Here is a 25065-nt window from a genome sequence, read left to right as displayed (position 1 = left end):
GCCGTATCATCCCAAAGCTATGATGTCATGGCACAGACTGGTGGGGGACGAGTACAGATAACATGGCAGCAGTTTAGCAATAATATGTAAGGATTGCACTGGTAATAAGCTGATATAGTAAATATGAGCATAGCCATATTGTATAGGTGTGCGTATATATATCTACAGTCTGGTGAGATGGCAATATCAATGGGTATCATTTAATGTAAGGTAAGGTAATATAGGACAAAACTTTATTAGTCTCTGTGGGGAATTCAGGAAATATCTATTTCATATCTTTATATTTTACATTAGCTATCCATGTGTGGCTCTTTGCAACCAATAGATCACTGGCTGATATTATTATACAGTGCAATCGGCTTTCTTTTAATTTTTTCCCCTCACTATGCGGTCGGAACATTTTTTTCCCCATACTCTTAAATCTAGCTACACATAATTATTTTGTTGATTTAATAATAAAAGTGTGTGACTTGATATAGTTGTTGTAGTCGGTCTGTTATTTAACTACAGCTCCCACAATGCACCGTGCGGATTACGCCGCCGTGCGTACCTCCGTCGCAGCCCAGACAGCGGACTGTATAATCGCTGTAAAGGGGGCGGCCGAGCGGCGTTGGTTTGCGGTAAGTTTTCTCGATCGAACCTTTTAAAGGACTAGTGAATGGGGACGCAGCCGTAGCAGCATACCCTCCATTCCGTGCGACATTGCAGCAAGCGGGGGACGGTAGTACCCCCCGCACTGGCTGCCCCGTTTCGGACCGAGGTCACGCCTATGTAAGGGGCCCGGAGGAGAGACATCAACACTGGGTAGACTGGGTATTTTTAGACCTCACTGGGAGAGGAGCGTGGAGGGGGCTAGGCGGTTAGCTAGCCGCTGGAAATCACCAACTGCCATTGCCACAAAACTTGAGTCGCCGGTTTGGGCTGAATCTGCGCTAGCAAGCTAGCCGGATTCGACTTTTGCCCCCTTTCCCCATTAAAATCGGGCGATTTAGAGAGCGGTGGGACTGGCCGGGCTTGTTTCGAAGATGACCTGTCAGTATTTCTCGTATGTCAACAATGTAAACAATGAGAAAACGACCCGATCCCGCAGTTTTATGTGCGGACTGGACTTCACTGTAGTGCTGCGTTCCATTTACGCCCACACTCGGAAAAACTGGACGTGGGGGGGGGGGACTGCATGGCCACTCAAGTGTGAATTTCGGGCACGAATCGCTCGGAACGGACGTTCCCGAGGTGAGGGACCTGGCGTCCCGGCAGCGTGACGGCACACGCCGTCCACGGTAAACAAACTATGCTGTACAAAGTTATTTTTCCTAAATTGGGAAAACTCACCCAAATAACTTGGTGGTTTTAACTCCTCCCGGTAGAACCCCGAGTTTCCCAACAGACACACATTCACCGAAGGCTTCCATTTGTTTCAGTCGAACAGAGCCCATACGAAATCTGGAGCTTTTCCGCCACTCCGGCGGAATTTCCGAGCTCCCCGGGAACGCAGCACACGCCGCTATTTGGAGGCACGTCGCTCGGTCGGCGGGTGTGACCGGGCCCGGCTCGCACCGACACAACAACAAGACCTCCGCTGGCCTGGATCACATGGCTCCCGCTCGCTGGCCCAAGGGCCGCACACACACACACACACACACACACACACACACACACACAGTGCGTGAGAGGTTTTCCACCATGTTCTTCTCACGCATAGTTTCCACGGCACGCCTCTTTTTTTTTTTTTTTTCTTCCTCTCTTCGAGAGCAGTCTGTCAATCGCTGAAGACGCCGGGACACGTCACAAGCAGTTCGAACTGTTGCTCCTTATTTACGGGCTCCTGGAGGCGCTTTGCTGTCAGTGTGGATCGGACTGGCTCCGAGCGACGCGGGGCTGGGGGGTCCGACTGGAGCTGGTGGTATGAGGTCAACCTCGGGCAACGCATGAGCCCAACTCCCGTTATTTGCTTGCTGAAGGGGAATTTAGAAAGGAGCATGTTCACAGTACTTGGAAAAACGCTCCTACCTACAAGCCACTGACTGCCCCTGCTGTCGAATCTCTTTTGTCGAATTATCGTCGAAACGTTTGTTGTATAACCACCACGCCAGGTCCTCACTGTGATAATTATTTTTGGAATAATAAACCCGATGTTGAGGTGTCAGTTTTCTGACATTTTAGTACAATCAAACACTCCTCGTGTTATATATAAAGTACAGGATCAGGCCTCAATGGCAAAATGACAACGTCTAAGTATGCGGGTAGTAGTGTATCCTTGCTCTCGGTAGATAAGAGTTTTGAAAGCGCTCGACATGTTAACACCACTCTTTCAACCAAAGGGTGAAGGGATGTACTGTATTAATAGTGTCACGTTATTAGGCCCATTTTGGACGTTTGGATATCGCCGTTGTCTGGCAGTATCTACCAGGGGTCTCGAAATGAGTGAGGTCCTGGTCTTTTTCTCTTAATCTAGCTTATTTACTGCATTTCTGGATGAGAAAAATTCATACCATAATGACACCTGCAAACCTACACCCAACCTTAACACTACACACAAACTCATCTGTAATGAAATGCATCACATCGGGACAGTTTCGTTGTTTTCATCTGAACATGGAGGCGGCATTTAAGCAGGGGGTCTGGGGGTCCCCCCCCAGGGTTTGGAGCGTCAAACACTTAGTTTCCTCCATTCTGGTGAATTTTTATGCACCAATTTATTCATTTTCTGCATGAATTTATGGTGTAAATGTCTTTATTTATGTGAAAGAAAACTAAATTCAGGCACCAGGTGACAGTTCAAAATATAATGGAATATAATGCAGTAAGGCTCTCAGGCATTCTGAATGGCTTTAAAATATTTATTCTCCTGTAGATCAACTTATCTTGTTTTATATTATCTCTGCTGAGTCAACACACATACAGGCATGATTCACTCTTCTGTCCTCTTGTTTGGGGAACAAGGCCGCCTGGTCAATGCACAGATAGCTGTCTAAGAGGTGACTCAAAGAAAGGTATGATAAGTTAATCTCATTAATTGAGGGTGGGCAGGCATGCGAACATTGTGTGACGTTATTAAAAGTGTAGTATCCCAAAGATGGAATGCAGGCCTAATTCTGACCTCACCGATTCTGGTGTGGGAGGGATGAATGTCGTAGGGACGAGTCGAACAATATTTCTGTATTGGTGTACCTCCTGTAAAGTTACTTACTTTATAGGTATGCCTGCCATTCTACATTTGTTTAGTATTCATTTTTCACAAAATATTTTAACTCACCCTTGCTAATGAAGTTTAATTTATTTCCATTTAAGATTTGCCCTTTTTTCCAGAAATTTTGAAGATAAATGTTAGAATTGTGTAGCCTAATTTTGCACTCCACGCTATCGACACAAAAGTTTATTACATACTGTTAAATTCTCAACTGTTGTCACATCAAGGACCCTCAATTTGATACACATTTTTAGAGGTGATTTAGTCCAAACCACAAGGTCTGCTGTCTATACCATAGTTAGGGAGAGAACAGTGAAACTGATCAGAATCGGCACTATTGTACATTCACTAATGGGGACAAGTGTTACATCAAATAATATTGAAGTTGAACTATTAATAACTTTGAAGGACTCCTGGTGGTAACGTTGAGAACGTCGAGAACCACACCCTAGAAAAACTTTGACGAGAGAGTGTCAAGTGATACTTCGTTGGCCAATAGGGAAGGCATCTGTTGATGATGTCACACCGGTCCGCAGACCCGGCCCCCCGCATGAGAATAGCGCCGCACGCACAAAGCGCAGGATGCGCGAGCGGCAGTGCAGTGGGAAGAAAAGTTTAGCAGCAGCAGCAGCAGCACACAACCAGTAAACAAAAAAAGGAAGCAGGCTGCTGCAGACGTGACTTGGGGAATTAGATCCAAATCGCCACCGGGATGGTTGTTCCTCTTCTTGGGTTTCACATCATTCAGATGCAGAGAGGCAGACACTTCGAGGACAGACCAGGCGGCCATTTTTAAAAAATCTTTAAAATATATATTTGTAAATATTTTTTTTGGAAACGATTACTGGTGACCTCATAGCTGGCTACGGCCATGGTATCTACCCCGTGTCCCTGTTGTTGTCTCCATGTTCAAAGCGCTCTCTCTCTCTCTCTCAGGAATCTGGCGTGGTAATCTGTTTGTTCAACCAACTTTAAACCAGATACAGTTTTTTCTTCTCCTTCTCTGTTGTTTATTCATGTTGTAGTTGTTTATGTAACGTATGTGTTTTCGTGTAACTTTGAATTCAGTTTGTTTAGTTTTGTTTGTTTGTGTGGGGTTTTTGCCGCTATGGCGTTCCGCCCGACGCTGGTTCTGTCTCTGGCCCACAGAGTGCGGTTGCCAACGGACGTGGGCGTGAGTGTGGAGCGGGTTCTGGAGGCGGTGGCCCAGGAGGTCGGGCCCCCAGAACCTGTCTTTCCCCTCCCGCGTGAGTGGGGCGGTGGTGGTGTTCCTCAATGAGGTGCACTACGTGGCCCGACTGGTGGAGAGCGGCCTCTTGATGGACGGCCTGTTGGTGCAGGTGTCGCTGCTGCCGCAACCCCCACCAGGGTGGTTACTTCTGGTGTCCCCCCGTTTATAGCTAACGAGGTGCTGCAGCTTCCGTAAAGTAGTCAGCCCGTTTGAAAACATCCTCTTCGGGTGTAAAGAAAGAGGAGCTGAGACGTGCAGTCGTTGCAGAGACAGGTGCTCATGTTGCGCAGCTTCCCTGAGCAGCACCTGGACGTCAAGCTCAGGGACACACACACACACACACACACACACACACACACACACACACACACACACACAAAGAAATGTTTTGAGTGTGGAGACGCGGGGACCCTGAAGGGGGACTACCCATTTTTCAGAAACCCTAATACAGTGGTACCTCGAGTTAGAACTGTAATTAGTTCTATAAGAACGGTCGTATGTTAAAACAGTCGTATGTCGAAGCAATTTTTCACATATGAATTATGAAATCATGAAGGGTGAAAATAAACAAAATACACAGCATAAACACAGTAAGTATGAAAAAAATATGGATTAGCCACGAACTACGTGCACACACGATGTAGGTCGCCCGCTGACTGACTGCTGAGTGACTGAGTGGGTGTTGTCCATGTCCAGTGGGACATTTTTCCAGCTATTGGGGTTTCGGAATAATGTGCTGCGCGAACACTGGCACGGCACCATATGAAGTCCGGGTGCCCGCACCATCAGCGCTCTGCCGTGGCTGCTGCTGGCTGGGTGACCATACTGCAGGGCCATAAGGCTCAAGCAGTTGAGTCATGGTGACGTGGTGTTTTGTTGTTTCCAATTGTTTTCCATTTTCAGAATGCTTTTCTTTAATTTGGGGTATATAAATGTTGAAGGTGGGAGGGTTGAAAAGATCGTTTTTGGTGGGACATTTACTACCGATCCTGAGAGGAGGAGGCTGGTGGTGGGTTTCTACACTGGCCCCTTTGGGGTGGAGGACTGTGGGAGGTGTACTGCACAGGCTCCTCAGGAGCTGCTTCAGCTGGGAGAGCAGGAGCGGGTCTCCCTGGACTCCCCCATCCCCCAGGAGGGGCCTCATCACCCTGGAGGACACCACTGCAGTGGGGCAGCTGCCACCAGACAAGGCCCTCGGTGTGGAGGGGCTCCCTGCTGGTTTCCTGGAGCTGTCTGGGGGAGGACCTTCTGAATCGCCTGCTGCAGTGTGTGTGTGGAGGGGCTCCCTGGTGTCATCTGGCAGCCCTTTCCCTGGTGAACAGGAGCCCTGCAGCCTCCTCTGACGGACATACATCAAGCAGCAGATGCAGGGGCTCTCTGGACCTTCATGCTGAATGACGTTGCATTTTGGATTGTTTATTTATTTTATTTTTTAATTATTTTACTACGACTACTACTACTACAACTTCTATTTTACTACTACTTTTTACTACTTCATTGTGTTTGTTTCTGTCAACATGAAATTTTGTTCACTAAAAGATTTTTTTTCATCTTGAAGAGATGCTTATATTTATGAAGTAAAAATAATCTCTCTCTCTCTCTCTCTCTCTCAGGGTGATTCAGGATGGGGGACAAGCCTCTGTGGGAGCAGATAGGATCGAGCTTCGTGCAGCACTACTATCAGCTGTTTGACGCGGACAGAACGCAGCTCGGTTCGATATATGTGAGTGCCAGGCGACCTATTGTTCCACATTGTCCGGATGACATCCCATCGTGCTTTCAGCAACCAGATTATGATTCAGCATTAATTCAGGAGGTTTGCATCTTTGAATGATCTGATCCGATCTTTTTCTGGGGGAACATTTTCAAACACCGAATTTCACAAGTGTTGTCTTGTGTTTTATTAAGGGCGAAAGGCATGAAGGCCCGTGTCTTCCTTTGTGTGCCAATGTAAACAAACATAACAAGACTGTGACAAAAGTGCTCACACTCGGTGGTCTTATAATTGTAGTACATCAAATATGAGGAGATGATCTTATTGCCGATTATCATCCACTTTATTAGAGTGGTGTTGCCCCCTTTCATTTATTTATTGGACTTGGAAATACACTTAAAGATCCACCATCAGCCATCCTCCTATTTTTCTGCATCTGTGCTCAACGCCCTGTATCTACTCAATGCATTGTCTGAGCACGTAGGTAGAGAAGGCCTACGGCGAGAAGTGGGTTAGAAGAATTTAAATGGTTTGTGGGATCGCTTGTTGGCATGCATCAGCATTCCTTTTCTTTGCCTCCTTATGTCTTCCACTCTTGTTCTCTCCAGATCGATGCCTCATGCCTTACGTGGGAGGGACAACAGTTCCAGGGAAAACGAGCAATCGTGGAGAAACTTTCTGTGAGTATTTTGCACTAGTTTGATGTCTCCGGGCTCGAACTGTAACATTGCATACCTGTTTGGCGGGTGTGTTAATCTAATGTGTTGTATATGTTGGATGGAATCAAACCCCCTGTCCTTGAAGACCAACACTAGTTCACAGGGAGTCCAGGGCTCCTCAGTCAGTCATTATTTCTTTGATTAAAGCAACACTATGTAACTTTTTTTGAACGTTAAATTAACAGCTTAAAAAAAAAATTAATAATGGAGATAATATGGAGAATGATTCATTCATTCCCATCCACCCCACAAACGCCTGTTCTTGCACTATGTAACTTTGGTGTTCGGGTCGCAAAACACGGGAAAAGTGAATTATGCTATATGGCTCTACATCACTTCCTTGATGTTTAGCTTAGGGTTTCCGTTAGCCGGCAATTACCATTTTTTTGCTTGGTAAGATTAAAAAAAAAAAAAAAAAGGTAAATTCTAAACTTGCCGATGAAAATGTCCGGTGATAATTCTCATGTAAAACTTAGCCGCTCTACCGCCCCGATGGTGCGGGGGGACGCGCCGCAGGGCCGGGATCCCACCTCCCCTTAGCTGCTGTGTACCGGCCCTCGCTTTCATTGCACCACGGGGTTTCTCACTCGCACGTGTTGCCCTAGTAGACAATCACGCTGGTAGCACAGGGTCCCGTCCCTCCCCGCGGGGAGAGAGGGCGCAGCGAGCACACAGTCCACCGCTCCGGGAAAGCAGCGATGTCAGTGCACGGGATGCTGTAACCTAGATGTACGTTATATTTGGGTTTGTAACATAGACTGTTATTGGAACGTGACCAATAAGGTTCAAATTTGTCAGGTAAAATTAGTTATTTTCGGACACCGAACCGAGTTTTATGACAGTGGTGTAAAAGTTAAATTGCACAGTCGGTAACTGTGGCAGCGCAATTACCAAAAGTTACATAATGCTGCTTTAAACAATGCCACATGAGGGGGCGTCACCATCATTTGTACCTTTTCCGGATTAAAATGTCTAAAAACAACTAGACCTATGTTATATATTTTATTGAGTCGTGTACTAACATTATCTCAAATGTTTCCAACAATTTTCAAACCCAGAGAAATCCTTAATTTTAATATAGGTAACAGTCCGTTTCATGAGGTCGCCCGTCATGGTGTCGTATCCCCTTTATCCCCTTTACCCCCTCTACTTGCTGTAAATTCCGGGGAAACAGGGGGAAGACTGGATGATATGCCAGAGTGTGAGGTGGGGACTCGACCAAGTAGTTAACGTTAGCTATCCACTGTATTGTACTATTACTTGTATTGCTCTACTATTACTCTACTAACTATTGTTTGATGGAGCACGATTATTAATTGTCGCCGAAGCTGTCCCCATAAAGCGCAAACGTACGGGTTAAGACAACTCCCTTGAACCCACATTACTTCACAACGTCATCAAACTCTGTCTTTTGTTATTGTTTTAACCGAGAGACCCCTAGCGGCAGGAATTGCATATTGTGTGTAGGATTTAGTGGCATCATGCGGTGAGGTTGCAGATTGTAACCAAATGAATACCCCTCCCCTCACCCTCCCCTTCCAAGCGTGTAGGAGAACCTACGGTGGCCGCGAAATTCGCAAAAAACACGAAAAGGCCCTCTCTAGAGCCAGTGTTTGGTTTGTCCGTTCTGGGCTACTGTAGAAACATGGCGGTGCAACATGGTGCCCTCCGTGGAAGAGGACCCGCTCCCTATGATGATATAAACGGCTCACTCTCAGGTAACGAAAACACGATTCTTATTTTCATGGGATTTTACACAAATCAAAACCTACTTAAGAATATTATAATCAATTTTCCGCCAAGTCCGTTCCGCTAGATGCCACTAAATCTTACAGACTGGTCTTTGAAAAGAAATTGCACATGTGTGAAAATTGTAACTAATTTACTTTGAGCAGGGTCCTTACCAGTTCCTTGAGGTGCTCAAAGTGCTTGAATTTCATCCTCAGATATTTAAGTCCTGGAATACCATGAATATAGCCCATTTTGTGCTGGACTGATTGAAAGTCCTTGTCCATGTTATTGAAAGCCTGTGATATACCTCCAGTTTTGTTATTTAAATCAGAGAGAGAGAGAGAGAGAGAGAGAGAGAGAGAGAGAGAGAGAGAGAGAGAGAGAGAGAGAGAGAGAGAGAGAGAGAGAGAGAGAGAGAGAGAGAGAGAGAGAGAGAGAGAGAGAGAGAGAGAGAGAGAGAGAGAGAGAGAGAGAGAGAGAGAGAGAGAGAGCACAAAATTGTGTGTGAAGTCCTTGAAAATGAAAAAGTAGTGATTAAAAGTATTTGAAAGTCCTTGAATTTCATTTTGAAATGCCGGTATGAACGCCGAGAGTTTTTCAAGCAAGACTTGACGAAACTAAAGTGTGAACTGCTTGAGCCCCAAGAAACTGTTTGTGTACTACAGTTTACTTACCGTGTACTACTGTAGGTGGAATTGCCGGAAGCACTTCCCTATGTTGTTTGTCGATCTCCTGATTGATGTTTGAATTGTTAGAAAATTAAAATTCAAGCCAAATTATATTTCATAGGATGTTTCTTTCCATTGCCGTTTCAATCACCTCTAATGTTGAACCTTTTTCCTCACTCTTTGCCAGAGCCTTCCCTTCACTAAAATAGCCCACAGTATAACAGCACAGGACCACCAGCCCACCCCAGACAGCTGCATTCTGAGTATGGTCGTAGGACAGCTCAAGGTAATGAGTGCAGCATCACCAAAACCGAAAGCTCTGGCTTTCTAGTCTCTCGATGAGTCATTCCATGAAAGGAGTGCCATTTGGGTCCACAACATTTAATGAAGTCTATTAAACACAATAATCTTCCAACATGTTTGCAAAGATTAAAAAAAAAACAAAAAAACAATTAAGTTTATCATAAATATACTATATGAGAAAATGTTATTAAAAGTGAATAATAATTTTGCTTTCCCCCGTTACATCAACTTATTTTCCCTCCAAAACTATTGAACTGTTGCTTTACGTGACGTAAAGAGGAAGTGACATCATTTAAACCGTCAGAGGAGCACAATTCAAAAGCTGGTAAATTATGATTTTATTTATTACTGATAATTTGATGTTTTATGATGTTTGATGGGGTCTGTCAAGCATAACCTATCCTCTCTGTCACTGACAATAGATAGAACACACATTTTCAAAAAAATATTTGTGATATTTATGAAAAAAACATGTTATCTACTGCTATTTATTAGCTAATGGTGGATGAAATGTTTGACCCCGTCACAAGTAATGCATGTGTAATGGATGATAAAAACAAGGCTTTTGTGCCTGAGAAATGTGTTTTCTTGGAAGTTTAACGTGTATATTAAACGATGAAATGTCAAAAAAACAATTATTTTAGAAATTCTGAAAATACGCCAAATGGCACCCATCTCATGGAATGACTCAATTGTTATCGCAGCATCGATAGTCAAATCTGGTTTCAACTCATAATGAAGTATTTGCACACACAGTTGTATACTTACAGTGTCGGGGAGTCTTTGGGGTTGTATATCATTTGTTTTAAATAATTTTCTTGAGGTTAATGACAACTTTTAGCTGTGATTGTGAGATAAATTTATACCGTTTAAGACAAGTGTGACATTCAACTGTGTGTGTGGTATATTTTTTTTGCAGGCGGACGACGACCCCATCATGGGATTCCACCAGAGTTTCATCCTGAAGAGCATTGACGATGCATGGGTGTGCACCAATGACATGTTTCGGCTGGCACTCCACAACTTTGGCTAAAGAACTTCGCCCATCCCCAGTGGGCGGGGGGGGGTTGGGGGAGGGGTGCGGGGGGCGCCCATCATGGAGGGCGCAATGTGAAAAGGGAAGGAGGGAGGGAGGGAGGAGAGGCGAAGAGAAGTGAGAAGACACTCATCCCTCCTTCCTCTGGTCTTGTTCACTACCGTTTGACCGGATTTACCAGAAACACCGGATTATAGATGTCACAGAACCTCATGCTGATGTTTTTTTTTTTCCTCAAACAACCTCAACCAATATAAAGGCAGCGTCCTTTTTATTTTTAATTTTTTTTCCCCTATTGCTGGGAGCTGGCTGACCAATCAGACGCCCTCGTCCGCCCCTCCCCTCATTTGCATGACGCTGGGAACCCCATTACCATATCTACCGTCAAGCCACAGCAGGAAGTCAAGACCAGCTTACAGAGGCAGTTATCTCCGACTCTTGAACTCTTGTTTTGCTCCCTTCTCTCCTTTAATTTATCCTCATGTGTCTTTTTCTTCTCTGTCCTATTGTGACATGACTCCACTGCTCTTAACTTGGTTCCGTTCGCACTACTGTTTACCGCTGTCGATCCATGTTTTCTTCAGTTCCCATTTTTTAGATAAACCACGTGTTTGTTTTAAGTTAAACCCAAACTTTGACCTCCTTCTCAATGGTGATGGTTCAGTTTGCCATGATCGGGGTTTTCATGTCAGGTTTTACATAAGCAATCCAAAGAATCCTATGACATGATGACATTGCCAAGTGATTGGCAGTTCGCCTGCTTTCACCCTCGCTCTGATTGCTCTGACAAAAAAAACAAAAAAACATGGATACTACAGCCACGATACCACAATAAAACCTTTTTTCTTAATGCTGTGAATTTTATTGTCTTTTCATGATTTGTTTTATTTTTTTTAATTCTTAATTTTGCCTTTAAATGTTTCAGCCAAATGTTAAACTTGTGCAAGGATTTAGGAGTAGGTCTAGTATACTTTGGACTCGAGTCAAGGTTTTTATTGGATATAAACACATTTTTAAATAGATGCACAAATCGTATCATTCTACTGATTCCTCATAATCAGTAATGGAATGTTGTTTTGCATTGTATATGAAAAATAGTATTGGCAGCATTCCATCTGCTGAGCAATTTTGTTGTCACTGTGTTGTGCACTTAGATTAGATCCAACTCATGCTCATTGCACAGAGTACAAGTACTGAAGCAACAACATTTTGCATTTTACCATCCTAGTAACTGACGTATCTGGGAGCAGTAGGCTGCCATACAGCGGCGCCTGGGGAGCAGTTAAGTGTCTTGCTCAAGGACACATCAGCACGCTACCAGGAGGAGGACTTGACGTCAATGTATCGGACAGTGGTGGAAAGTATGCAAGTGCAAGTACTTTGTTTCTATACTTAAGTACACCTTTTCAAGTATTTGTACTTCAATATATCCAGTTTGAGGTTTCCGACTTTTGCTTTTGCCACATTTCACCACTGATAATATATATTTTGTAGATTGTACCGAGAATCTGCATGAGCACTGGTCTGCAGACGAAAGGTACAAGAGCACTCTGTCTCACCATTGGAGGCTCTGTCGTATCAGGACACTGTATATGGCAAGTGCTTTTACTTTTAAGTAGATTTATGAACAGGGACATACACATACTGTATATACGCGCGCACACACACATACATACATACATATACATATATATATATATATATATATATATATATATATATATATACATACACACACACACACACACTTTACGATAAGTACAAATAATTATACTTATCGTAAAAGTGTGTGTGTAGCACTCAGACGTGTTACTGAAGTGAAAGTACTAGAATCTAGTACTTTCACTTCAGTACCACGTCTTAGTACTTCCACCACTGGGATTGTAGTGGATCATCTTTTAGTACTGACCAGGTAGGAACCAATGTCATGCCGTCGCCGCGCGGAGTCGGAGCACTGAGCGCGGGCACAGCGGAAGTTTAGACGGTTGCTCAGGGTGAACGGAGCGAGCACTGACAGCATCGCACCGACAAGAAAAAAAACAACCAAAAAAAAAACAACACCCAAATACTTTTCTCCCCTCAAGCCAACCCAGGTTCCCCCCTTCCCTTCCCTCACCTCACCTATGGCGTCCAACTCCAATATAGACATCGAGGGTGCGACCCAGCACCTCCGGGACATCCTCAAGCTCGACCGCCCGGACAGCAGCGCCGGTAAGGTGGACCCGGAGCGGCAGAAGCGCTGCGCTGGCTAGGCCGCGGCGGCCAAGAATATGCTAACAGGCTAAGCTAACTCGCACCGATTTCAGCGCGTTAGCATTATGCTAACGGCGCGGAGCTACGCAATGCTAACGCTATAGCGGCTGCTCATGTGACGGAGCTTTCACCAAAACGAAACTCATATACTTAACGAGTTGAATCGAGGCCATTGTGGAATCATTGGTCAAGTTCAAGGAAATGCTAATGTTTGTTCAAATTACCACGCCGGTGAAGTTAATGAACACTAATGTGTGATTAGAAACTGCGTCGTCTCTCCTGACTAGACATCGTATACAATTGCGGTCTTACAGCAGCTCCCATCAAAACAATAGATGAAAGTGATACAAACCAATAAAACAGAAAACAAATTAGCGACATGCAATTCACTAAAAATAACAATCAAATAAAGAATTTGGCGATGGACAACACGCCTACAAACTATACAACTATTGACAATTTGGCAATTTACAACAGCCTCGAAAAAATGGCAATATGCAATAAACATACAAATTAAAAGTTTACGACCCCAACCTGACAATTAACGCATACAAAAACATGAAAGTGTGGTCGACCGGACCCCACATTGAGAAGCACTGTTCTATATTTGCGTTATAGACATAATCCCACAGCAGCTGTGGAATAACTTCCCTGAATGCAAACGTTGTGGTCACTCAGTGAGTTAGACCAGCGGAGTTCGACAAATTAATTCACTCGCTAATCCACAGCCTGTTTTAACTAAGCGGCAAGGCCTTGCAAACATATTTTTTACTGTAACAGAAATGGACATATTAGACAAGATCAACTCCACCTATTTCAGGTGTAAAACATGACAGCTTTGACCTTATTATATATGAAAGGTAGCTGCTGCATTGGTGGGTTGAATTGTATGAAATTGGACTGTGTGGCAGGTCGGCCCTGTGTTATGTAAATAGCCATTCACTTCAGGTTACCTCAGAACATTTTTACATTACATTGACTTGACAAAATGACTGCTAACTGCTTTGTATTAGTGTAGTTTATTTATTATTTAATAAAGGGAAGACTTTGCACTTAAAACAAGTTCTGCCACATAAGTGGATAGTTGTCTTTTTATGCAAGTCATCATTATAATCTTGCTTTTGGGTTAAGTTTTTTTTTTTTTTTTTTTTAATTTTCAGATGTGCAGTCAAGTGACAGCCCAAGAAAGCCATCCTTCAATGGTGATCTGAATGGGCTGTTGGGAGCAGTCGGCCTCCTAGGAGCCAGCGCCAGGTCGGCAATGGCTGAAGCTGCTGGAGCCAGTGCAGCAGATGTCAACAATACTCAGGAGAGTCAGATAATGTGAGTGTGTCCTACATGGGAAATGCACAAGCTCTTTGTTGATGCAGGGACTGTGACTTCAGCTCGCAAAAAACACCTCACAGAAATATTTACAGCTGAGCTGTAAAAGCACTAGCTTTTAACTTATGAAAACATCTTAAATTAAATATTAAACAATGAATCAGTCCCAAGTGTAGGAAAATCAAAAAAACAGTAGGCGTGCAATCGGGGTATAATGATATTTGTATTTGTATTAAACCATTCGCTACAAGGCTTTTGGATCGGTATGCATTACTAGCTGAACGATTCCTTGGACTAATCCGTTCACGATAATACGGTAATAATACGATAATTTTTAATATTATAGAAAAATTCATATTGCGATCATGTAAATATTCAGATTTGTTGGCAATGTTATGGACGTTAAACAGCTTAGCTTACTTTGGCCAGTACTTCTGGGTTGGGGGACCCGGGGAGCTGTTCTCTCACGTGCTTGTAGTAAATATTATTTACTTTGTGAATGTTAACTTAATGCTTAAAGGATTGAAGATTTTTTTTGTTATCTAAACATTTTACCAAATTTTTTATTAATTAATTTATGCATTTTTTTATTAATGTTTTAACTTGAACATGGATTCACAGCTCATGCTTCCCGATAGCCTTGTTGTTCATTGCGCTGATGCGCAAAATTCCGTCATTAAAATATTGTTAGAACTTTTTATGACTTTTTTTTAGATTTTCTTCTTGAAAGTTGAATAAAAACACACTGAGTTCCATATAAAAACAGAATTGTTTCTTTTGTTTGTATTTATTTACAACTATTACGTTACTAAAAGATTTTTAGGCACTATTTTTGTTTTATATGCTGCTAAGAAGACACCCCAGAAGAGGGGTCAGTTATAGCTCTGTCATTATTCAAAGTCAAAGAAAGATTCTACTTGATGAAGTTTTAATAAATTAAAAATCAAGGAAATTTCCCTGGCATTTCTACTTTTTTGCTGTATCGAAAATGTACCATACCGTGACACCATTGTGTCGTATCGAACCGAACCGTGAATTTTGTGAACCGTTACATCCCCAGAATGCACAGATAAATCTGGCAGTGATCATTAACACTTAAAATAGGCAGCCGGTGATCAGAGTAGTAACTCTGAAATATCCGGTTTCAAGAGCCAGTTGTGGGAACTGTTATTGTGCGCACTCCCATGTCGTCAGTGTGCACGATTGTGGACAGTGCGTGTCTTTTACGCTTAGCTTCTAATATTCCAAATAGGAAGAGAAATGGGCTGACCTGCAACAAGGCAAAGATTCTCGTCTTTGTCGAGAACTAGCTTATTCTAACATAGTTCTTATTTTCAACAGAGAATGGGCCCACGTTCTTTAAATTTCCTGGCCATTTTTATTGACAGTCTGGTGCGCTGTGCAAAAGACATTCTGTATTGTTCACATTTCACCTTCAAGGATTGGGTTATTATATCCGTTATTATTGTCAACTGTTAGGGTAGTCAAAGTGCGCAGTGCAGATAAAGAATTGGCACAATATCTTGCAAGCACATGTTTTTTTTCAGGCCAGGACCGCCTTTAATATAACAAGATCATTTCTGGCACTTACTGAGTTAAACACTGATGATTTCGGGTGCTTCTCCCTCAGCTGCCTGTCTGGAGATGATGGCTCCACCTGCATCTCCATAGTCTCCAACAACGTGGAGATTGTGGCCAGCAGAGACTCTGGCATCGACAGCAAGGCTCGAGGAAGCAACAAGGTAAGATGATTCCCCCACAGCGGGACAATGATTTGTATGGTTGGAAATCTGCAGAGATCCAAGTACAGCTTCATATTTAGTCACGGCCTTAACCCTTCTCAGGTTTTAATACCAAGTGATTTAATTTCAGTTTAAGGTTCCAATTTGATTTAAACTGCCGATATTTCTTACATGTCAAAGTTTCTCACAATGTGTTATAAACTGAACTGTATATGCTCAATGTTGACCATTGGGATTTGGAAAGCACAGATACCATCACACCAACAACGCTATCTGGTCTGAAAGGATGCTCCTGTCACCTGTACAGGTCGGTCAGTACAAGGGGTGTCACGATTCTCCAAATCTTCAATTTAAACATTTCACACACAGCTCCCGGTAAATTACTGGGATAACCATTCCTGCACTGCTAGCGAATTTCGCCATTCACACGTGCATTCACAGTCAGGAAAATTTCCATTTTGTGCCTTTTCACACATGCCATGATAATGCCGGAATAAATCAGGCAACGGACAGTCTAGCAGAAGTCGGCCGGCGTGGTCCCTGTCCGCACCCCCCGCGCCGTAGCAAGAGGATGTATGTGGACATAGCACGCAAATATTAATAAATATCTATGGAATATATCCCGAAATAAATAAACAAGGCAATAAATAAATAAATCGTAAAAATACGGCCGATGGACCGGGCGGAGGCACCCCCACGCTCGCTGGCCGAGGTGGGGGGATCTTTCATTCTGATTCATGGGATCTTTCATCACTTTCATTGCCCCGCGGGTTTTCTTGAGACCCTTCTTCTGTGAAGTTGCTACTGTCGAGCATCCAAAGTGAGAAAGCAAAACTCTTGAAGCGCACACCGTGGCAGCGGTGCAGATGCGGTGTCATCGCCACAGACACTTGCTCCCTCTCCCATTTGGAAAACACTACCGTTAGTTTTTTTTAATTTTATTTTGAAGGTTTTGAATAGGCTATTTTGGGAAATAGTAAAGTTGTTAGAACGATTTGAGTAGGCCATTACAACGAAACTATTTTAGATTTCACTGTTGACACTGAGAACACAAAGAAAGTTGTTAACCTTAACAACCAATCGTCGATTAATTGATAACATAAAAGCTAATGACGTCACCAGTGGGTGGCGCCTTGGCGCGTGGAAATCTACGGTGCACACCTTCGAGATTTTGTGACTGGCACGAGGAGCGTTTCTCCTCATTTCAAAATGGAGAAGTTTGAGGCAAGACTCGCTGAGCTGGTGAGTGCATACAGGAATATTTACCACCTGTCTTTGCGCAAGTTAAATATTTAAACTTTTTTGCCTCCTCCGCGATGGAATGAGTCGGATGTTACATAGCAGATTAAGTCTGGTGCAGATATGGAAAACGAGAGGCTAATACAATTACTAAACATAACTACACCACGTTCCAGATTATTATGCAAATTGGATTTAAGTGTCAAACATTAAATTTTTTGTTTTTCAATTAAACTCATGGATGGTATTGTGTCTCAGGGCTCTTTGGATCACTGAAATCAATCTGACACCTGTGATAATTAGTTTGCCAGGTGAGCCCAATTAAAGGAAAACTACTTAAGAAGGACGTTCCACATTATAAAGCAGGCCACAGGTTTCAAGCAATATGGGAAAGAAAAAGGATCTCTCTGCTGCCGAAAAGTCTCAAATAGTGCAATGCCTTGGACAAGGTATGAAAACATTAGATATTTTACGAAAACTCAAGCGTGATAATCGTACTGTGAACAGATCTGTGGCTGATTCAGAGCACAGACGGGTTCGTGCAGATAAAGGCATAATGAGGAAGGTTTCTGCCAGACAAATTAATGGGATTGAGAGAGCAGCTGCTAAGATGCCGTTACAAAGCAGCGAACAGGTATTTAAAGCTGCTGGTGCCTCTGGAGTCCCGTGAACCTCAAGGTATAGGATCCTCCAGAGGCTTGCAGTTTAGGCATAAACCTACTATTGGGCCACTACTAACCAATGCTCACAAGCAGAAACGGTTGCAGTGGGCCCAGAAATACATAAAGACTAATTTTCAAACAGTCTTGTTGACTGATGAGTGCCTTGCAACCCTGGATGGTCCAGGTGGATGGCCACCATGTCCCAACAAGGCTGCGACGTCAGCAAGGAGGTGGCGGAGTCATGTTTTGGGCCGGAATCATGGGGAGAGAGCTGGTAGGGCCCTTTAGGGTCCCTGGAGGTGTGAAAATGACCTCAGCAAAGTATACAGAGTTTCTGACTGACCTCTTTCTTCCATGGTGCAAAAAGAAGAACCGTGCCTTACGTAGCAAAATCATCTTCATGCCTGACAATGCACCATCTCATGCTGCAAAGAATACCTCTGTCATTGGCTGCTATGGGCATAAAAGGAGAGAAACTCATGGTGTGGACCCCATCCTACCCTGACCTCAACCCTATTGAGAACCTTTGGAGCATCCTCAAGCAAAAGATCTATGAGGGTGGAGGCAGTTTACATCAAAACAGCAGCTCTGGGAGGCTATTCTGACATCCTGCAAAGAAATTCAAGCAGAAACTCTCCAAAAACTCACAAGTTTAATGGATGCAAGAATTGTGAAGGTGATATCAAAGAAGGGGTCCTATGTGGCACCAGAGATGGACGGTCGTCACCAGGTCCCCGGGCGCGTCCTCGAATGCTGCCCACTGCTCCTGGCTGTGCCCCTGAAGGAAGGACAAGCCAGGATGGGTTAAATGCAGAGGCCTCAATTAAAGATTCTCCTTTTTCTTCTTCTTCTATGTTAACATGTTACTTGGCCTGTTAAGATGTTTTTGATTTAAATAGCTTTTGGTTTCAGTAAATATGACCTCCTAATGCTGCAAATTCAACAAATGACCATTTTCAGTTCTTATACAACCTATAAAATGTTTTGAAACTCTGTTGTACATAATAACTTGGAACAGTTTATTTGGGGTTTTTTATTTTCGGAAAAATACTGTTATCATTGGGAGGTTTGTTCAATAACATTCAAATTATACCCTAACGGTTGATGACTTGAAAATTATACTGACTGTCATATGCATCAATGATTTAGGAAAATCAGAGAAAAATATCATTTTTATAATAATTTGGAATGTGGTGTACAATTCTTATATTTAATAAAACACAATATTTTTGTTTAATATATTTTATTGGAGTCATCACCGCAGCAACATATCACTTGTTTTGCTGTCTGTCTTTTGTCCGTCCGTCCGTCTGTCTATCTACATATCTACCTACCTACCTACCTACCTACTTACCTTATTTTTTGCGAAATGCGGCACAGTGCAACCTCCGCGCAGCCGATCGAAGCGCCAACAAAGATTTCATGAAGATCTGTTCAGAGCCGGTAGAGCTGCAGTTGACTCCGCGGAGGGGCCCACACTGCCCAGCAAAACAACACATTTGTTTACTCGGGGATCTTGACCGCTCCAAAACGGTGACCATGTCGGACAATCGTACCCACAAAAATGTGGGCAGAATCACAAACCTGCTTGTCACGAATGCTCTTTTCAATTGATTTTTGAATCAGAATCGTGACACCCATACTCTGTGTGAGTCCTGACAGACCTGTGTGAGTGTGTACTTCTTGGATTGGGGAAAAAAAAACCTTTTTGTAATCATGCATCTATAATAATGCCAAAATTATAACAGAAATGTTTTTTATGATTTGTGTCTTTATTCAAAAGAATATCCACTAACACTTAATACTACTTTTGGAACTGCCGTGTATTTTATATGAAGCTCATCACTATGACCTGTTACTTCTAACTTTTTTTGTGTTCCCCAATATTAACCTTGAGTTTGCACAGATTTAAAATTTGTTTACCTTTGTTACAATCATTGATGCCCTTGCAATTTTAAAATGTCCAATGCACCTATCTGCCTTGAGACAAGCCACTGGCTTTAGGGGCCGTTGTTGCTGAATGTTATTTGTTCGAAAATATTATAAATAATTGGATTATAGTGATATTTCAAACTAACTGTTTTCTTTAATTGGTTTCACACATGTCTTCAATCTTATAATCAGTCATTCGGCCTATTTAAATGGAGAAATCACTCTGCTGTTTGGTATCATTGTGTGCACCACACTGAACATGGACCAGAAAAAGCAAAGGAGATAGTTGTCTGAGGAGGTCAGAAAGAAAAGTATAGACAAGCATGTTAAAGGTAAAGGCTATAAATCCATCTCCAAGCAGCTTGATGTTCCAGTGACTATAGTTGCAAATATTATGAAGAAGTTTAAGGTCCATGGGACTTTAGCCATCCTCCCTGGACGCAGCCCCATGAGGAAAATAGACCCCAGATTGAACAGAAGGATAACGCGAATGGGAGAAAAAGAGCCAAGGACAACTTCCAAAGCGGTAAAAGCTGAACTCCAAGGTCAAGGTACATCAGTGTCTGATTGTACCATCTGTCGCTTTTTGAGTGACAGTGGGCTCCATGGAAGAAGACCCAGGAGCACTCCACTTTTGCCCACTGTCAGCAAGCTCTGTCTCAGTCGCAGGTCATGGGTCCTCCTTTTTTCATCAAAGAGTAGCAACAAATTTGTCCAGGCCATTTTAGAATATAATTGATCTCTATCTCTTTACACGGTTTCTTTGCTTTACTCTGACATACCAAAGGCATGCAGCTATACATGAGAAAATTGCTTTTAATTTCATCACTTTTCAGGAGGAATGAAGCATTGTTTCAATCAGCTATAAGGGTACCAACAAATTTGTCCACGTCTGTAACTTCGCTTTCCTTTTATTCTGTACCATCTTCCTTTTAACATGGTAGTCAATGTAAAAATATGATTGGATCTGCCATGAGTAACTGAATTTAATTCCAATAATTAACCAGTATCATGTTAAATTTCTCACGTTTACAAACCAAATTTCATGAAAATTGGTTCAGAATTAAGCAGGTTACAGTCGATTTTGTAGAGAAGTCTGCATTTCTCAATACACATTGTATTTGTTTTCTAGCAGAAGAAACATAGCAGAAACATCAATCGGCGCTAGAAAACAAACAATAGCGCAATCCCCACTTGTAGTTGCCATTGTTTGTTTTCTGATTGGATTTGATGTCTAATTAAATAACTTTAATGTAACTTTGTTTGGATTATTATTGAAGTTGAAAACAGTGCATTTCTCTGTGTGTTTGTGATTAACTTTTTCTAAATGTTTCAAAAGATTGCTCGTGTTTCCTCCCTTACATGTGAAAGACTGGTTGCACTTGTGGCAGAGAGCATGGTCGTCATGGACTCTTATTGAAATTTAACCAGACTTTTGGGCCTTAGTTTCTTTCTGCCATTGTCACTCACTCACTCAGGTATCGAGAGCTATTTCTCTGGAGAGAGAGCGATGTCTCTTCTGATAATTAGGAATAGCGAAAATTAATGAATGGAAAAAATAAACTCTATTTCCTTAATTTCTCCAATACCATTAACAGAACAGGTAACGGTAGATAGTATCTATACTAGGCACGAGCGTGTAGACGAATATTTACATTGAACAGCCAAATCCGATTAGACTGACAAAATTCTGAGTCGGGTACAGCTCTTGAATTATTCCTTTAAAAAGTAACAGTGGCAGTAAAACTGCAGTAAACGATGATGGTCAAATTTTGCAATTAATCCGCGGTTCACATGCGTGCCGAACTGGGGGGGGGGGGGGGGCGGTCCGTACGGATCAACTACATTCCGTTACACCACTCGTGTTACCGCATTGACATTTTCATTCTTGACTTCTGCAGGTGAAGATCCAGCCAGTTGCCAAATATGATTGGGAACACAAGTATTACTATGGCAACCTGATCGCTGTGTCCAACTCCTTCCTGGCCTACGCCATCAGAGGTGAGAGTCCTCTTTAATAAAATAACACTTCACTGCTCAAAAAGTTTTAATTTTCTAACTTTTTCTTTCACCTTTTCTTTCTACTTTTTACCTGTGGCTGGCTTGGCATACAACACAGGGTATTTGTATGCCATTCAATCCAAGACAGAGTTATTCTGCAAGAGTTCAAATTCTTAACATGCAATTCCTCTTGATTAATCGTCAACAACTGCTTGCAATAACCGTCATGTGGACGACCTGTGGGATGACAAGAGTGCAGCTTTTTTGTTTTGCAAGACCTCCACCAATCCCCCTCTTTGGAGAAACAACTAATCATCATTATTTCTCCAAGAGGGGGAGAGAGTCTCCATGGGTGAGACGGATAATCATAGAGACAACCAGCAATATGTACTTGACATTTAACAAAACATGATTAATTAAGGTAATGAAAATTGGAACTGAAATTACCACATGTGGCCTTCTTGTGTTAGCTATGCAGTAAAGCAGAGTATGGGAGAAGGATGTAATCAGGAGGCTGTTTGGGGCAGATGCTGGTCGTGTGTGTGTGTGTGTGTGTGTGTGTGTGTGTGTGTGTGTGTGTGTGTGTGTGTGTGTGTGTGTGTGTGTGTGTGTGTGTGTGTGTGTGTGTGTGTGTGTGTGTGTGTGTGTGTGAGAGAGATAGATGTGTCCATCGGTGAATGCACAGGACTTGTCCCAATTAGTTCTGGTGTATTGGATCAAAACTGTGTCGTCGCTAAGGGTGCTCCGATTAGGATTGTTTCCAGCGATCACCAGTCCCTGGAAGCAGTATTGGCCAATATTGATAATCTATCACTAATCACCGGGTCTATATGAAGCCTTCTAATTATTGTGTAGCATTATTTATTTAATTACCCATTCTGTGCAACATTGTATATCAAGTATTACAATTAAGAGATGAGAAACTGTTTATTTATTCGCATTTATTCCTTTTTTAAATATAAGCATCTCCGGATGGAAGTGTTTAGTTAACCTCCCTCCCCTCCTTCCTCAAAGTAGGAGTTGTGAAAGCCTTCTTAGTTTCCCTCGTGCCACTGTTTCAATTCACTGAGAACAAACATATATGGATAATTTCCCAACGACAAATTTAAGTAACAATGCTGTGCCGTATGTCACATTGGCCGTAGGATTTTTATTTGTATTCAGATTACAATCTGATAAAAGTAATGCCTTTCCGCATTGCCCTGGTTCATCTTAAGAATGTGTCTGCAGGAGTTTATCGGTTTCCCTTTTTGTTACATCTTAAAACTGAACCCCTCTCCACCTCAGGAGCAAACAACCAAGCTATGATCCGTGTGCTGAGTCTGGGATCTGCTGAGCGTTCCCTGCTGAAGGGCTTCACAGGGGCTGTGACAGACCTGGCCTTCGCCCACCTGGATTCCTCCCTGCTCGGGTGTGTGGATGAGGCTGGCAACCTGGTGGTGTGGCAGCTTACCTGCACCAGCAGCAAAATACTGTATCCTGTCAGCAAAAATTTACATCTGGTAGTGCAAGTGTGTGTATGTCTTTTTTTAGGGGTTTTGGAACTATTAGAATAAATTTAGTTGCCTCTTTCCATCTTTGGACAAAATGGAGATTAAATTGGATTAAGTAGGAGGTAGATTTTATTTTTTATTTTTTAACTTACTTTGCACACCCGCCTTGTAAATTTGTAGTTAAGATGTGAATTGTAATAACTCAATGTACACCACAAATAGCACCTCCTACTGTTACCTTGGTTGTAAAGGTGAAACTTTTTTTTTTTCTTTTAATTTTTTTTTAATTTTTCTTTTATCAGAATGTAGAGCCAACTTACACTAACCACACTGCTGTAAGACACCCTCCACCCCCCTTTGGCTTTCTTAACCAAAACCCTGCTGTCAGTGACCAGGTCGTGGTACACATTAGGCGGCCGGATGACATACCCCTCAACTCCCACCGCCGCCTCATCTGGTGCCCCTTCATTCAGGACGACAACGAGGACAACCAGGACGATACCAGCCAGACGCTGGCCCTTCTACACGAAGACAGGGTACCCCTCCATGTTCCTTACCGAATGAGTGCTGTTGAGCCAGTTTATCTTTAATTATTAAGGAGCTGATATTTGTTTTGACAGGCCAGCCATTGCAGTCTCCAGGGCTTTGTTAAAAACAAATCCTCTCCTCCATTACAATTCACTGCTGTTGTCAATCTCTGAATCAATTTGAAAATTGAAATGCCTATGCTTAATTTATAAGTTATACAACAATTTTCCATGAAATTCAATACCACCATAGTTACAAATTAAGTTAAATATTTCATTTCTTTATGAGACCAAATTTGTTCTGTCAATTAATTGTATAATACATGTTAGATGGTTTACTGAGAAGTTGGTAGCAATTCTCATTAGAAAAATATCCTATATAAATCATGAATCCTATCATGAGCAATCCAGTATTTTAAAATTAAAAATCTGTAAAATTTTATTTTCATTGTAGAGATTGCGTACAGCGCATTGATTCGCTCACTCAAGATAATAAAAGTTGCTTTCTCGCACAAGCAGCACAAGCATACCTCGGTGAACTACGCACAAGTGTAGATAGTGAGCAACTTTTTAGAACACCAGGGGATATTGTAGATGAGAGGAGTAACAAGCTGTCTGACAAAATGCGAAGATGCTTATATTTATAAAGCAAATATGCCATTGATGCTTAAGTTGTACGCTTTGAGGGAATCTGAGCTCTCATTCTCTGAATCATTTCCACTCTCTCGCTCGCTCTCAATTAAAATTTAAACTAGCTTTATTGGCGTGAAAAGACAGTGCTTATATTGCCAAAGCAAACTAATATTAACAAACATAATATTAGCAACCAACAATGACAATAATTTCAACCACAATAATAAATATAGCTGCAGGGAGCAATACACGGGCTCCAGTTTAGTTGTGTTGGGTGCGTTTTAAAGTTTCCCGGGTTCCCCGGACTGTTGTCTCCTGGTTGCTTGTCTTGTTTCTTCAGTACTTGTTTTTAAAATTATGACCGATCTTGATGACTGGATTTTTGGACAATGGCTTCTTTATTGTGTTAGATTTTCAGTGATATTTCTGTGGGTAATTACCATTGCAAGGCTTCTATTTTTCTGACGCCACCTTGGATTTTGAACTCCTCAGAGTTGCGCATGAGTTTTTTGGGTTGTTGATGAAGGCAACCCGTTCCTAGCCCGCTCCCTTCGCCCCCTCCTGTGTAGCTCACCTCTGCGCAGAGTTAGGAGCTTCTTCCTGAGCATGAGACGACGCTCTGCCAGTGTTGGCCGCGCCTCCTCACTGGCCTCCTAATGTTGTTTCTT

At 42.5% G+C, this 25065-nt stretch overlaps 2 protein-coding genes across 2 annotated transcripts in view; both read left to right on the top strand.

Annotated features, from left to right (window-relative positions):
* The first annotated feature begins 526 nt into the window (after nucleotides 1-526).
* On the top strand, nucleotides 527-10609 carry nutf2 (nuclear transport factor 2). The gene is made up of 5 exons (XM_080002186.1): nucleotides 527-620; nucleotides 6035-6144; nucleotides 6744-6815; nucleotides 9441-9539; nucleotides 10476-10609. Exons 2-5 carry the CDS (start codon nucleotides 6046-6048, stop codon nucleotides 10587-10589), a joined length of 384 nt encoding a protein of 127 aa, XP_079858312.1. The 5' UTR covers nucleotides 527-620; nucleotides 6035-6045; the 3' UTR covers nucleotides 10590-10609.
* A 2053-nt stretch (nucleotides 10610-12662) lies between these two features.
* edc4 (enhancer of mRNA decapping 4) overlaps nucleotides 12663-25065 on the top strand; it is a gene marked incomplete at its 3' end in the record, with an annotated part of 53072 nt that continues 40669 nt past the window's right edge. The window contains exons 1-6 of the mRNA XM_080001989.1: nucleotides 12663-12803; nucleotides 14006-14168; nucleotides 15799-15910; nucleotides 21645-21744; nucleotides 23032-23218; nucleotides 23626-23773. Of these exons, the coding sequence (XP_079858115.1) occupies nucleotides 12716-12803; nucleotides 14006-14168; nucleotides 15799-15910; nucleotides 21645-21744; nucleotides 23032-23218; nucleotides 23626-23773 (798 nt within the window). The 5' untranslated portion in view covers nucleotides 12663-12715. The remainder of the gene's footprint in view (nucleotides 12804-14005; nucleotides 14169-15798; nucleotides 15911-21644; nucleotides 21745-23031; nucleotides 23219-23625; nucleotides 23774-25065) is intronic.

The sequence above is a fragment of the Zeus faber genome, assembly GCF_960531495.2.
Source record: "Zeus faber genome assembly, chromosome: 6".
Taxonomy (NCBI): domain Eukaryota; kingdom Metazoa; phylum Chordata; class Actinopteri; order Zeiformes; family Zeidae; genus Zeus; species Zeus faber.
This window is presented reverse-complemented; position numbering and strand designations above follow the sequence as displayed.